This window comes from Grus americana, chromosome 3, assembly GCF_028858705.1.
Source record: "Grus americana isolate bGruAme1 chromosome 3, bGruAme1.mat, whole genome shotgun sequence".
Classification (NCBI taxonomy): Eukaryota; Metazoa; Chordata; class Aves; order Gruiformes; family Gruidae; genus Grus; species Grus americana.
This window is the reverse complement of record NC_072854.1, coordinates 103,519,711-103,536,160: the sequence shown is the minus strand read 5'-3', so window position 1 is coordinate 103,536,160 and position 16,450 is coordinate 103,519,711. Positions and strand designations below refer to the sequence as shown.

The 16,450-nt window shown below is 35.5% G+C and overlaps 1 protein-coding gene across 2 annotated transcripts in view; it reads left to right on the top strand.

Annotated features, from left to right (window-relative positions):
- GPATCH2 (G-patch domain containing 2) overlaps positions 1-16,450 on the top strand; it is a 123,559-nt gene that overhangs the window by 72,017 nt on the left and 35,092 nt on the right. The window contains exons 6-8 of one of the 2 annotated variants that reach the window (XM_054821993.1): positions 12,578-12,642; positions 14,665-14,682; positions 15,373-15,412. In XM_054821993.1, the coding sequence (XP_054677968.1) occupies positions 12,578-12,642; positions 14,665-14,682; positions 15,373-15,412 (123 nt within the window). The remainder of the gene's footprint in view (positions 1-12,577; positions 12,643-14,664; positions 14,683-15,372; positions 15,413-16,450) is intronic. The other variant, XM_054821994.1, reaches the window with a different exon arrangement.

The window sequence follows — 16,450 nt, the reverse complement described above, 5'->3', positions numbered from 1 at the left end:
GGGTTCAGCAAGGCTTTGTGTTGGTGGTGTTTACTCAACTATCTTGGGGATGGGAGAGAAGATGAATCGGGTTATATTAACCTGATGTCTTTGAGCCTTGAACAAAGCAGAGAGATTCAAAGAATTCCCCAAGCACCATTTTTTAAAGGGATAGTCACTATTATCTTTCAACAGCTTCTTAGTTTTCATCTTACTGTAGATAACTGAAGGTGTGCATTTCCAAATACTCTTTTTTTTTTTTTATGGTAATCTTTACACACAGTGTCTTCTGCTTTCATTCTGGCTCATTTTTCTCTTTCTTCGTTCCCAAACTAAAATCAAATATGTATTCCAGCATCCCATAGGAGAATGCTCACTTTTTGTACTGGTAGTGAAAATACTTCCCTTGACTGAAAGTGAAGTTTGCATGTTAGCAACCATCAGATTGTACCACAAATAGTCTCTGAAAACTTCTGGACTTGTAGGAATTTTAGCACTGAGGTAGTCACTCATAAATAGCTGGACGCAATGTATTTCCACGTCAGTACTCCCCTCCTTCCATCTCCTTGTCTTGGACGTTGTCTTGGTGAGTCATGTCATGCTCTTACAGGAGTTGTAAGCTTTTAGGGCAATTTATTAGGGACTAAGTTAGCTCCAGTTTTTTTCCAGAGTAACATACCCGTATGAATGCAAAATGTCAATATTTGATTCAAGATCATCTCTGTGACAAAGACCCTTTTGTTGGTTTCTCCTGATTATTTTTTTCATCCCTTAGCAGGGAAAACTTGCTCACTACCCAAGGGCAACTTAGAATTCCCTTGGCATTTTGCGATGAGTTGCTGATAGCCTCAGGCCATACTTCCGATGTATGGTCTCCACCCTAAGGTGGGTGGAAAGTCAGTCTTCTCTAGGACCTGGCAAAATGTGCTTTACAGCTCCATGTCTGAAAAATAATGTTACTGTCTGCTCTGCCACACATTAAACACTTTCAACAGAGAAAAATGTTCTCTACTTGACCCTCTGTGTAGTCAGGACCCAACAAAGCAGTTACTGCTCTTGTCCTTATTTCTACAGTGATGCTTCGTAACTTGAGGATATGCTTCTAAAGTTGCCTGTATGTGACTTCATCAGGTATTTCAGAAGCCCGAGGCAGCTCATGTGTTGCATGGGGACCATAACCTATTCTCAGGGTCTGGCTGGAAAAGTAAAATTGATGCCACCAGAGACATTAGGGGAAAGTGAATCGTCTTTCTCCCACGCTGAGCCCAGGAACAGAAGAGCCTGCTGAGAGTGCCCTGATTTCAGTCTTGCAGCAGTGTTGGCTGCGGAGTCATACGCCTTTCCCTGCCGACAGACAGACAGACACACGCTTGTCTAGCCAATGGTTCAACTCCCTTTCCTGTACATAGTTTTAAATTTAAAAAGAGTCAAAGGTTTTCACATGCTAAACCCAACTTTCTGACAGAAACACTGTTTGTAAAAGTAAGTTTAACATGACTGCATGGTTCCAGAAACATTCACTGTTTTAACAAAATCACAAGTTTAACAAAACTACCAAGTAAATATATGTTTTGTACCATGAAAAACATAGGACAAAACCTAGCAATGATATTCTATCTTGCTGGAGGAGTGGATAGCAGATACGAGCAGCGTTCTGCTCCTAGGATACAGGCTTCACCTTTCTTTATGAATTAGGGTTTTGAGATAGCTATCATTTTAATGCATTACAAGTTTAAATTACTGTAAGGAACTATAGGCTCTCTCTTAAGAGTGTACTGTGATGTTTTCCATTATGTAGGGCTCGATATCATACAAAGAGAACCTTGGAGCACTCTTACTGATAAGAAAGGATTTGAGAGTAAGATAATACAGTTTAGTTTTCCAGTCAAAGTTAATGGTGACTTTGCATAATCCATTCATGAGCTTTTGGTAGGATACATCTTTGGTATCTGCATTATGTTAGAAATTTTGCAATACAATGCTACCTTATCCAAGTGTTGGTATCCCAATGTGGGATTGCTATTAAGCCTAACAAGCTTGACAGTTTCTTTTAAAATGTATGAGTGGAGTTCCCACTTTTGATTTGGTTTTTTTTTTTTCCTTTTAGAACGTACTTGTTTCCATTTCTTCTGTAATAGAAGTCATGAATTATTTACATTTGCTTGCTATTTGAAGACAAGATGATGGAAAAGCTTGAGAATGTTTTGCTAAGAAAAATTATATTTATTGCAATATATTTTAAAACGTATTTTATTTCTATGTCATTTTGCTTAGAGAGAACAATAAAAAAGGTATCTTAAGCCTGAATTTAGCTTAATCTTAAAAGTGCCCAATGAAAAGATGATTTCTGAGCTTCCTGCTTGCTTCTCCTGTTCATCTCTACTGGCACTTAGAATCTGAGATGATGTCTATAGTTATACATTAGAAGTTAGCAGAGAAAGTGGCAAATACAGAAGGATTTCTAAAATCTACCAGTCATGTAAGCTTGCAGGGTAAAACATTTATGTACAGGCAAGCTCAAAATAACGAAAAGTGTCATTCACGTACAGTAACGTCAGCAGTGAAACTGGCCGAGTTTGTACCTGAAACTCCCCTAAACCCTTTTTCTGCTGTTTCACCACTGACGTGAACCCTTCTGGTGGGAATTGCACGTGAAATGAAGAAAAACTGTTTTGTTGGCACCAATTATTGAAATGTTATCTAACCTAAAGGGCAAAAGGTCATGCTTTGATTTTAGCAGTTCAAATGTGTACATTTCGATAAGGTCTGTTATTGATCAAACTGTAAAAATTTTGAAAGGTATTATATTCCAAATCTTAACGAAGGGTAACCTTTTAAACCAAAATTTTTCTGATACCTGAATTCTCTTCTTCATGTGGGAAGTTCTTAGCTACGCTGCTGTCAGCGTTCTCCTGCGCCCGGTCTTCCCATCGTCTCATTCTCCTGAAAACAGTTTCGGTACTGCCTGGTTTTTGTTGTCCAGGCTGTAATATAGCTCACTGGGTGCCCCTCTTAAAAACAAAAGGTAACAAGGTTTTCACGTAAATGGAGCTTGACTGGTTCAAGACTTTAAGACTGTGCGGAACAGTAGACGCTAGGATAGGAAACCATTCTGCAGCTGAGAGGGAGAGGAGACTTACCCTAGCAGACCACCACCTCTGTGTGGGACTGCTACTCCCGACCGCTTTCCCAGTCACTGGAAGTGCAGTAGCATGGAGAAGAGGGGACAGAAAGACTGGGGCTCGCTCTACTGCTGTCTGCTACGAGCCTTTTTTCAGTGAGATGAGACCGTGGGCTTCAGTGCAGCGGAGACAACGGGGCGTTCTGTTTAACTGAGGTGGCTGGCCGTTTGTTTTTCATTTAGTTATAATTTATTAAACTAAAATCCCCAAAATAAAAAGGCATTACTTGCAGTCTGTATTCTAGTCGTAGTATTTTTCATCTGTTTTCTGATAATAGTCAAAATCTAACACTAACGTGTCTGAATATGTTCATGGCTAGATTAATGGAACAGCTGTCAGCATGTTTAAAATGAGTTTTAATGTACAAGTAAAAAGAAAAGACTTTAAAACAAATTATTTGGCTCGAAGCTCCATTTATATGGTGTATGTTTCAGGCTAATAATCAGGGCTTACTGTGGGTCAGCATGTCATATCCCAGTGGTGTCTAGTGAGATGGAGGGTTATCTTATATGTCAGCTAGATAACCCTGTGAACAGTTTTGAGCAGTGGAGATAGTGGGACTGAATTCTGAAATGAGGTAGAACTCTGAGGTGGGGCAGAACTCAGAACGGGAGCTGGAAATATCAGAGTCCAGTGTCGTATGTGAGCACCGTACAGCTGCTTATGAAGGCAATCACCTCTTGGCATCAGTAGTCGCTTACGTTTGACAATAATCCTTCTTGATAGGGTGCTTTTAAAATGCGGGAGAATGGCAAATCAGGTACATATTCCTATACAAAAGAAAGGTGAAGTTAAAAAATTACTTCCTTGCTACTGCTGTTATCTTTTTATCTTTCTGATTAATCATTTTCTTATTTGAATATAGACGTTGCTCGATAATCTAATACAAATTTTTTGCAATGTTTTGGACAGCTACTCTCCTCTCCAAGTTGTGCTGTCCACAGTTATTGTGTTTTTTAAAAAATTATGGTTTATTCTCCTTTTTTCTTAATAAAAATATGATTTTTATGTACTTTAAGGAAATTGTAGATCATCTTTGTGGCAATAGATGCACTTATTTCAGTTTTTTCATTTTTTATTATTCAGTATTTTACTGGTTTTAATTTTATAAATAATGAAAAGGCCAAATTTGTTGCACACTTATGAAAATAATAGTTATGTAGTCTCTGTCTTCATACCTTCTCAGATGATGCAACAGGGTTTCTAATTGTGCATCTAAATGAAACCATTCATGTCATAATTGAAGTAATTCAGTCTTCATACAAATTATATAAATTATATAAATGAAATAAAAACTATTTGAGTTTCAGGTTTGTTTACACTGTTAGAGCTAGCACAGTATATCCTGCTGAATTCCATTGTCAGCTTTTGGAAAGCAGACTTTCGCACGTGTATATTTTGACAAATCTTAGGAGCTCTGGCATTAAAGGTATTTTTCCCACTGTCTATTGTATCATTTATCTTGTGTTTTCTTTTTAGCCATAGTGAAAGGGAATTATTTAGCACTGATGAGCCTATTCTTTCTGTTAGTGTTTCTTCACACATTTAATAACCATAGTTGTAACTCATAGCAAAAGCTTAGTGACTTCTGTAGCCTTTGGTCAGCCAGTAGAGGCCACTCATAGCTTGCTACTGAAAATGGGGATTTTGTTGTGTGCTAGGGTTTTTTTAATCCACTCTGAGTAAGCTTATGCTGCCATGAACTGTCATAGTATGGCTTATACCTGCAAAGAGTTCTGAGTAATTCTGCTTATATATGTAAATGCATTTAATATTGACATTTTTCTGTTTCCTGTAGTAAGTCCCGTGGCAGTAGGAATAAAAATCACTTTCAATAGTATACTTCAAGCAGTCTAAAAAAAAAATATACTTTGATGACATCCTTTGTTGTTGATACAATCTTTACTGTCATTATATTAGATTAATGAAGTAAGGAAAAACTATTACAGATTACTTGGAGGGGGGGGAGTGGGAAGGAGGGTCTTGTACATTTTTCTTGTTTTTCCCAACTGAGGAACTGAGCTGCAGAAAACAACTTACAAAAGGTCAAAACAGCAAGCCTGCAGCAGAGCAAGGAATTGAGTCTGCATCTCCCGGGTCAAGGCTAGTATCCTAATCGCTGCTCAGCTCCTTCCTCCTGTCTATATCACTGTGTGGGTAACTTCAATTGCTGATGATAATTTTACAAATAAAAACATTATTTCAGTATTTTAGATCATTCTTAAGTAATAAGGGTACAGTCCCAGCATTACTGAAGTTAGAATCCTGCTGACTTAGTGAAACTCAGATTTCACCCTACAATAAATTTTATATATAAACAGACAGCTAAAATATCACAATAAACATTTTTTTATATGCAGCATTTAAATAGTAACTTTTTGTGCTAAAGGGAGTTTGGTTTCATTTAAATAAAATTTGTTAAATATTAGCTATTTACATAGTAATGAAGTATCAAAATTTTGGCCATTGTTTTACTGCCATATCTAATATAATTCAGACAGCTGCCCTAAAGATTTTTTCCTTTCCTAATATAAAAAATTGAAATAGTGGTGCTGTGTGGTGTGTTTACGTAGTACTGAGGATCTTACATTTGCCTTTTAACAAGGAGTTGATTAATTTATTAAAAAAATAAAATTCTGCTCTATATTTTCTTCTTAAGACTCTTACGAGTCCATTTTTTGCAGTGCTGTTGGAGCAATGGTGCCACATAGTACTATTTCATATTAAATATTAGGAATCTCAAACAAAACTCTCCGACTGATTTCCTTGCAGATGGGACTCTTGCACTTCTCACTTTACACGATGCTTTCTCCATAGACCAAATCATTTTTTACATTATACACTAGTACTTATTTTCTCTGCTTTAATAGCTCCTTCAGCATTTGTGTATCACATACCTAAAGGCAGCACTAATGTATATCATTACAGTGCATCATCAGACTTATTCTGTTGCCTGTTCTATAGTGTATATAGTGTACAGGTTGTCAGTTTGACAAAGATTCAGGACAAAATATGGTCTGTGATATTTTCTGCTATTGTTACCATTTAAAACAAAAAAAACCCCTTACACCCAGACCAGTCTTTTTTCAAAAGTCTTTTTTGCGTTAAGTATATAATTCGGGTTTTATCTTAAAAGCAGCAGAGAAACAGTGTGTAATAGCAAAGATTTACAGAGGAATTCCCTGGTTTGCTTTTATACATGAGATTTAAATTTTCCATCTTTCTCTGAAGGAGCTACGTTCGGTCGTGGACTTTTCTTCTTTTAATCTCAGATACTGTAGTTTTTCTTTGCCATCTGTTAATCATTCAGTTGAAAACCGTATATGAAGAGATAGAGGTATTTTGATCAGTTGTGTGAAAAGAAATGTAGAGAAAACTCTTAACAGTGTGTGAAATCACTAGAGAGATTGGGGAGCTGGGATGTATTCTTTAACTACAAGAAACTTACTGATTCTCATTTTGCCTAGGGTGAATAGCTCTTTAATATTTTTTTTTTTATTAAGAGAAAACGATAAAACATACGGGGAGATATGTGTTTGCTTTAGGATTAAAGTCCATGTGTTTTGACCTATTTTTCTTGAGGTTTTTCTCCTTCCTTATCACTTGCACATATTTTGCAAGCAGAACGGCAATGATCCATTGATCTGTGCAACACTATGTTAGTAAGAGGTCATTTTTAAAGAATGATAACTAGAGTAGTAAGGAACTGGCATAGAACTATTCTGCCAGTGAACCATGTCTTCATGAAGACTTCATAGAGTTTGACTGAGCATCACTTAAAGGTAATCTGTACGTTAAAGAGATGCTTCTCTGGAATGGTCAGTTTGGGCCCTTGAGCAAGAGTGTGCTTGTAGAGGGAATAAAAATGTAATGGTAATGTCAAGCTAGGGTTATGGCAATGATTCAGTAATGTATACTGTGAAAGCTGGTTTTATTTTCTTATTTTCTATGTTGCTCCAAGTCAAAAATTTGTATCTATATTTTCTAAAGATGTCTTTTAAATCCAGAGCTTTGTTTATTGTAGGTGCTTTCCAATGCTTCTAGTGAAGGAGTGTAATATGAGTGATAGTAAATTGATATTGAAAATAATAAGAAATTGCTCTTAATAAGCACAATAAAATATAGAGAATAGATTTTCTCTGTTTCTTCCCTTTATATAATTTGACTTAATTTCCTAGAAATTGACAATTATAGATCTGTGAATTATGGAAGTGCCATTGTGATGCTGTAATTTCCACTGCAAAATCCTCTTGTCTAGGATTTCATTTTAATTGTATTTTATTTTGGACAACAACTTGTTTTGCAGAAATACCTGTCTGAGAAAATTGAATTTGTTACTGAACTTTTCAAATTGTATTCATCAATATAGCATTTTTAGGGAAAGATACTAGAAATATGTGAACCCAGAAAAAGATACCATTTCTTCTTCTGGAATTTAAAAGATTTTGTTAATATAATTAACTTTTACATGTGTTAATCTGTAGTCGATCATAGCAGTTAATTTATAGAGGGGGAAAAGGGACTTGTTCTTTCATTTAGATAAGTGTTTAGCTCATCTACGTAACTAGTGTTCAAAATTTTGCTGAAATTTTACTAGTTTTGCATACTATGAATATCACGCACTGTGATGGCTAAATTAAGATTGGGGTCAAATGCTTCCATAATTATTTATATGGATTCTTTAAACACATTTTTATAGCAAGGAAATAACATCCTTTAAACAAGTGAGCTTGGTAATGTCTTTTCACTGCACGTACTAGGGAGTGTTTGGCATAAAATCTAATTTAAAATTCAAAAATGTATCTTTCATTATTTAAAAATTACTTAAATTTTAAGGTAAATTTATTTTTTTCAGTAATGGAAAACATGTATGAGGTATAGTTATCAATAGGACATAGTCTGTGTTTTTTCACAGATTTATTTCCTAAGCTAAACATAAAGAGGAAGTGTACCTGTTCGCTTGATTGTGTGATAGGGAAAAATAAGGGAGAAGAGATATAGTTGAGTATGCATTTCAAGGTAGTTTATTTTAAATATTAAGAAAAGGTGTAGAACACATCTGTACTAGGGAGCTCTGCATTGTAAGTGTCTAAAAATAATGATTTCCCATGGGCTATTCAGTAACTGAACATTAAAATATACTTTAAATAAGTAGACAGAATTGTCAAGTAATGATGTCACGTGTTTTTGGTTTGGTTTGCTCCCTCTCAGTGGTGTGATAGTTTGAGCCAATTTACCTATCCTGTTTTTCACATTCGTTTTAGCAGAGACAGAACACCTTCATTGTTCACTTGCTTCCCTGGCACTCTTGTAGTTAACGGTTAGTATAGCTGCTACTGTAGTCAATTTACCCTAACTTCCCTTTTCACTTAAAAAAACAAACAGAAACCCACCAAGAAAACCCCACCCACCACCACCAAAAACCATTTCTGCCATTTCTGTAGACTCTAAGGCTACATGCCAAAGAGTATGTGGGGGTAGCAGTGGTTCCTTTGGCACGAAACTTCAACCGTTATGGCACGACCCGAAGCTCAGTTGAGATATGTGGCATGCGGTGATACGCTATCCAATTACCTTTGTGTTTCAGAGGAAGACATACCCCAACATGATGTACTTTTTTTGATCAACTCCAGCACAGTTATAAACAAAATCCACTCAGTAGGATATAGGATACTTCAGGTTGGAAGGAACTTGTGGAGGTCATCTACTCTAACCTCCTGCTGAAAGCAGTGTCAAGTATGAGATCAGACCAGGTTGCTCAAGCCTTTATGCAACCTGGTCCTGAAAACTTCCCAGAGTGGAGACTATACAACCTCTCTAGGCAACCTATTCCTTTGTGTGTAAATAGTCTTATATGTAAATGTGTATTTTATTATTGGCAAAATAAACTTGCCGCTGCCCTCATTTATTGATTTAATGGAACTTTGTCTTTAAAAACTGTAAACAACATTAGCGTTTACATTTTCAAAATAGGTATTTTTCTCCAAACTAAAAGTAGTTTTGGCATTTAACTGGAGCTGCCAGTTCTAGCTAGAATGGGATGATTTTTTTTGTAGCTCTCAAAATATGTAGCAGTACATGGCAAAATAAGTCTTTCTTGTTTAGAAAGAAGAAAAATGAACTAAGAAAGGACGATTAGACTTACTGACCTCTCCATACTTTGCTGTAATCCTGTTCTTTCATGATTCCTGAAATAGATGAAAGCCATTGCATTGTCTATTCTGTATCTTTACTTCCATATTATTAACATTTAAAAATAACAGTTGCTGTGCTCAACATTATTTCTTTGGAGTAAAAGTATTTCTTGTCCTTCTTTTTCCATTTATTCCCACCATCCTGTCCATGTATCTCTTCTGAAGTTTGTCATACGTAGTATCTTGGGCAGCAGGATACCATGTCTTGTATTTTGAGGCAAAACTCCCTAGAGTCTTGAATGCTTTTTCCATTTTGCTGTGCCCCTCAGTATGGGCCATAATTCCTCAGGTAAAGCATGCTTTGCAAAACCGAAGGAGTACTTTGGCTCTGAGTTGGAGTACCTGTGTTTAAGGGACTCTGTAAACGGTATGCAGCCAACACCTTGTCATGTTATTCAAGCAATGGTAAAAGGACTTGTAGCCAGAAAAAATGAAGGGTTCCAAAGATCACCCTAAATTTTATGCATATTACAACAGTTATATCAACTATAGATTACAATATCTGTTGTGCAACGTGTTGCTGGAGAGACTTTGCATAGGAGGAAGATGACAAGCAAGGAGGCTCAAAGGTTTCCCTTGTTTCCCTTTACAAGCTTACTTATTTTGCTGCTTTATGCAACTAAGCCGTGGTACAGATTGCAACACAGCTGAGTGGTGTGAAGACCTGTGATATTTCTTGTGTACTTCTCGAAGGTCAGTATTGTTCCTCATCCTCTAGGACATTCGCTACATCTAGTAAGCTTTTTAAAAGCTGCTATTCTTAGTTAGAGGAAATAGTTAGAAATATTTCTACTTTTTATATTGTAGCTACCTAAGTTTCAGTGTGAGTATGATTATGTTCAGTTATGAGAGAGCCTGTGTTTCTAGAAACACGGGCTATTAAATATATTGCTAAAAAGCTTTAAAGAGGTTGTTGGACATTTCCTAGGCATTTTAATGTCTCATAAGAATTAACATATTGTGAATTGTACAATAATCAGCATTCAGCTTTATGTAAAGACCTATATGTATGCATTATGACTTTAGTTTTATAAATATTCTGTGGCTGCTTGGTAACTGAAGCTATCTGGGGTATGCAAGAGAAACCTGAGCAGTGTACTTTGTGATCAGTTGTAACTGTATTCCAAGCAAGTTCATATTCTCATATATATTAGTGGAAAAACACACTTCTGTGGTTTATATATTATTTTAAAACTGGCAATTTATCAAGTGATATTTCTTGAAATTTCCATGCTTATTAAATTTCAGGTTATGTATTTTGAGTAAGCTGGAAACTTAAACTTGTTTCCATAAGTATGGCTGCAGGTAAACAACCAATTTTAGTCCAGAAAATAGCTTTTTGCTTCTGTCAACATGTTGTTTATTTTCTCCCTAAGATAAAAAGTTCAGTTTTCTGATATTTGTACCAAGATAAAGTCTGTAAACAAGATTAATATAGTGTGGAAAAGGTTGTCAGCAGCCCTGGCAAAGGAAATAAGTTGCCTGTACACAGAACATACTGTAAACTGAATAAAAGTGTCAGGTCCACCATGAGATAATGTGATCATGAACCTCTAACAAAGCATGACATAGGCACAGTCGGCTTTTCTTATAGCCACAGTGTAGAAAATGGATTACTATATTCCAGGGATACCCACTGGAATAGCATGAAAACCTCATTCTGAGATTAATGCAGGATGTAACTCTCGAGAGCTGAGCTACATGTTTATCTATAGCATTAAAGTAACGGTTTAGTTACTAATCTTAAAATTTGGAAATTACATATTAAAATATTTGTTTATATTTCTAGGTCTCTCTTTGTGAATTGATATTGCTCGCTCTTATTATTAGGTGAACTATGACATTGCAAAAGTAACGGTTGGTCGCTGTTTTATTATTATCATGTGGCTGCGTAAGGCCTCAATAAGTCGAGTAAAACAGTAAATTCAAATGTGGGTAAGGCAGTAGGTGCTGTTATCCCATATAGTTGTCATGATTTCCTATAGTAGAGATTTGTGTTTGCATAGATTTTTTGTGCAGTAAGGTATTACCAATTCTTTTCAATCACCGCCAGCCAGGAGAGTGACAACACTTTAGGGTTTCTCGATTCGGCCCCAACTGACATCATGCTTCAGGTCAAAGGAACAGATTTTGGACAAATACTTTAACCACATGGAACTTTCAAGTTATTCAGTGACTGTTCTTTGAAGGGTTTTGAGACTTGGAGCTCTGACTACCCTGGCTTTTCTCCATCATGACACCAGATGAATAGGGATATTTTTCTTTAAAAGTTGAGTGCATTGTTCTTTTAATAAAAAGTAGGCTGCTTTTATCTGTGAATCTTCTGCTTGTGTCCTTTTGGCAAGCCTGAGCCATATAAATGTATTATCATTGAGTTTTTGTGGTCTCCTTCCTTTCAAAACTGGCAGAACATCTGACTTCATTCCCACCTCTGGTCATCTACTGACTAGAAAACTATTTCCAAGGAAGGGAAAATTTGTTTCTGCATTCTTTCCAGCAGGAATAGTTTGCCTTCTGCTCTGGTTCTTCCAAGCATGGGTTTCATCAGGTGGTCCCTTATTCTTCTGCTTTTACCTATCTACATGTGCAAATTAAGCAGATTCTAAAAAAAGAAATAAAGCTGTTTGAATGCATTCTAAAGCAATACCAGAATATCTTCATCTGCAAAAGTCTGCATGTGCTGTCATGCATCCTTAAGATCATTCTTAAATTGAGCATATTATGTATTCTTGCTTCCAGTGTATATAAAGCACTAGACAAGGACTTACAGTACAGTGTGGTAAAAATTATTTTATCTTTGGTTTCTATCCCACATCAGCTTGTATTTCAAAAGCTTTGTGTTAGGATGCAAAGGTTGGGAGCATTTTTTAATAAATTTATTGCTGTATTATACATAAATAGGAATAGTATGTTGAATATGATTTTCAGAACATCTAACTTCTATGTTTCAGAGATAAGTAACTTAGGCCCCTGACGTCTGTAAATGTCTGACATCCAACCAGAATTACACATAAAGGATTTTGATAAATCTTATATAGTGCTTTTTGCACTCCGACTTTACTTAAAAATTGCAGATATTGCTAATTGCATTTACTGTATCTAGTGTACTGTCTCTGTTTTGCATTTAGTATTTGTGATGTTTGTTAATAAACAATCACTGTGTGCATATGCTGCCCCATTTTTCAAAGGCTTTTTTTTTTCCCCCATACTTTTTTCCTTTAGATAACTCCAGGACCAGGCGGTAGCAGGAAAACAGTTCACTTGTCCCAGGATTCTCTTCACCATGAGTGAGTATCAGTGATGGGAGTTATAACTTTTTATTATTGTTTGCTTTACAATAGTACCTCTGTCCCAAAGCCACATTTTACAAATGTACAAATGTCTGGTAAGTGAGCCTCAGCTCAGTTACATGATGATCTTTGTTAAATAATACTGTTTATAATCCTTTGTAATTCATTTTGTTTCTTAATGAAACGTGAAGTTCGGTGCTTTGTAAATGTGGTTTTATTAACTTACTAAGTATATGCTTTCCTGAAATGCAACACTTTTTATGTCTAGATACCGAGTACGGGTTGTTTAAAAAGTCCTGCTTTATTTTTCTCCAAAGGGAAGTTCAGAAATGCCAGGCTTGAATATATAAAAGTAAACAAGCATCACATCTTTGTGTCTTAAACGTGATGTGTCATGTGAGTAAGAAGGTTATCATAAATTCCACAGAAAGATATTGAATTAATTGTTTAGACATGTAAATAGGGAATGTCATTCAGTTCATATAGTTATTCCAGTGTACCATAACTGTAAATTCTTATTCTATTCGGCTGCCAACATTTGGCAGCATTATTTCTTGGTTCTCTCTTTTGCATAGTTAGAATAAGAAAATTAAATTTTCCTTTATTTTCCAAATCAGAAATCTAAAACGCAGACACACATGATTTAGGAAATAATGTATTTGGGGATACATTCATATGTTCTAACTGCTACTAGACAAAGCATCCACAAAACTTGCCAAAGCACATATACTGCAAACATCAGATCCTCAGTACCAACTGTTTTATGCGACTAATCCACTTCTGCTGCACCCCAGAACTTGCTAATGTGTGTGTTAACTAAAGAGGTTGTGATTTCATAAATTATTTCTACCCTAAAGTAATTCAACTGATATTTTATGGGGTTTACTTTTGTTTTATTAAAACAAACAAGCAAACAAATAATACTGTAATTAAGTGAATGGGCAAAATCATAAAAATCAGCGTGATGTGAATATGACTTTTTCTTTAAGAGTTATTATTCTTTACGAAAGGTTATAATGTCTAAATATGAGATGCATTCAAATTACTTTGATAAATTTTTTCAATAGAAATATGTTTTACTGGCAATTTACTCTGTAATCCGCTGATTTGCCACAAACCAACAGAGTTTGTGTGGAGTAGGATACCCCAGTTTGCCGCTCCTCTTTGAGCATTTGCTTTGGACACTGGTAGGGAGACAAGACATTCATCTATGTGGGATTTAGATCTAACCCATTATATTTCTTATCTTCATCAGCTTCTGGATGTTTGTGATCTTATTTGTTGGGTCACTCGCAAATGTGATGGTTTTTCTTTTCATCCACTGCAACATCGAAGCTGTGTGTGTGCATGAAATCTCCCTGTGCTCCTCAGGTTTTGAACTCTTCAGTGCAGTTGATGAACATTTCATGTCCAAAATATAAAAATGTCTACTAATTTTTATCTCAAAATATACTTTTAACTTTATTGCTGTCATTCTTTTTTTCATTTCCAACTTCTTTTCCTTAATCACCCTAAAAGTAGAAAAAGGAGTTAGCAGTATCAGGTTTTGGTGCCAGCTGGTCTTGTATGCAAGAATGAGAGAGTTGACTGCTCATCAACAAACTCAAAAAAGCGAGTGACAGAAAGCCTCTAAACTTTCAGATTTGTGACTTTAAAAAAAATAAGAGAGTAATTTAGACCAGACAGTTCTATAGAATCTCTTCTTCTCAGTGTATTAATTAAAGTAAAAATTTTAGTGTAATTATGTACCTCTGAGAGAGTAAACTGTGTTGAATGTAACTACTTCAGAAAAAGCGTGACTAGGTTAAGCTTATAATCTTTGGTTACTCTTCTAGAGGAACTTACAAGCATAATAGCAGGTCATGTGATGGGTTTCTTGTGCAAATCTATAATGGATGGAATTATTTTATCCTTTGCCCAAAACCTATTGCTTGCTTACGTGAGTAATATGTAGGTACTATATGTAATTTCAGATTCTCCTTGTTTTAATTGGTTTTTTCCTTCTTTTCATTTTGCAAGTGTCAAGATTTGCCCCAGGTTTGTGTAATGGTTACTACAGCTACATTCAGATGTTAATTCAGTTCTGTGTGATCACAGTGTGTATGTGAACTGGTATTAATATGCTTTTACTGCTATTGTGGGAAAAGTCACGTTGTGAGTTCTTGTCCCTGCACGTCAATGTCTTAGTTCAAATTTTCATCTCTATGAAATAAGGCTGCCCGTAGTCAAAATTGTGCAATCGTGTGGAGATACAAAGCCACTGAATTTATGGACTTGGAATTTCACTTTAGATTCAAACTCAGACCTCAGTTTGTGAAATAATACATTACCAACTACCAGGTAGTCCACAGTACTTAAAAATCTTTTCAGCTACAAGCATTAATAAGTAACACTTCAGTACTAAATATGGAATTACTTTTATTTATAGCACATGCATTATAGTATATTAAAATACTATCATTTATATATTATTTTAGCTTGTTTGACAAAATATAATTACCTATAAAGCAAATAGCTACTCAGAAGTGAAATTTGCGGTGCGTTCTTTCAAAACTGTTACAGACTTTAAAAGTTCAATAAAAATATCCCATTAAAATAAAGCATAGCCAAAGGCTGTATTTTCCTGGCAGACAATAAAATACCCAAAAGCACGCACAGACTGGTCATATGACAGCACGTGCTTTGTTAGTTATATTGTTAAACCTGTCTTTTCTTTTTCTCCCACAGCCACTGGTTTAGCCCCGGGGCTAGGAAGGAGCATAGCCAGGTAAGAACTGCTTTGATCAAGAACAGTTTACTTGAGATGTATAAAGGAATTTAACTACCTCTACTCCAGAGGTAGTGGACTAATATTTTAAGAAATTATAAACAAAGCAGGTATGATTTCATGTCTTCTTGTAAGGAAACATATTAACAGTAGCACATTTCAAAAAATCCCTTAATTAAAAATCTTTAATTAGTCACTTAATTTCAGTTAAGTATGTTTGAGTTCTAACAGGTTCAGTGAAAAGTCTGATTATTTTTTTTTAAATGATTTTTTTAATTGCAGTATCTCCAAATGTTGCATTTCTCAAAATGCTGGAAAGCAAAACATTTGACTCACAAAATCAAGAGCTACAGAACAGTGACAAGTGTAGGCAGGCTTCTACAGGAAGATCTTCAATTCCATTTTTTTGCGTTTCATTGGTTAAAATGATCACAGCAGTAAAAAAGGAACTGTTAAATCTCCATCATGGTACAGATCAGATATTGGGGAAAATATCTCACTAGTTTGTCTGCTGAGGCCCTACAGCGTACTCCCTAGGAGGTCCAAGCCTAGAGATGTGATTGAGGGAACGTGAATACTTGTTTATATTTGATTAGCAACATAGCACTTAGTTCTTTAGCTTGTCTTCAGACATGGAGGAATATCTTTCTTTATGGATGGTAGTGAGGTCTAAGCAGAACATAGTCTAAGAACTTTAACATGTGAAAATAAGTCTGACTTCATTTTATAAATGTATAGCTAACTATTCAGTAAAAGTAGCTGAACATATCAGCAATGCTTTGAAATTTAAGACTAAAGTTCCATAGTATATTTTTTTAAGTAGGTAAAAATCAATATAACACAGTTGATTTCATTAGATCTGTGCCAGTTCACTTGTACATTTACAAATTTAAATAGATTTGAAACTTGAAAAGGAAATAGAAACTTTGGAGGATTCATCTTAGGCTGATCCATCATGAACACTTGTAGCTCCAATAAGTCATAATCAGTGTATACTCTTTCCAGTCTTCTCCTCCTTCTGTTGAAGTCCAGAGCAAG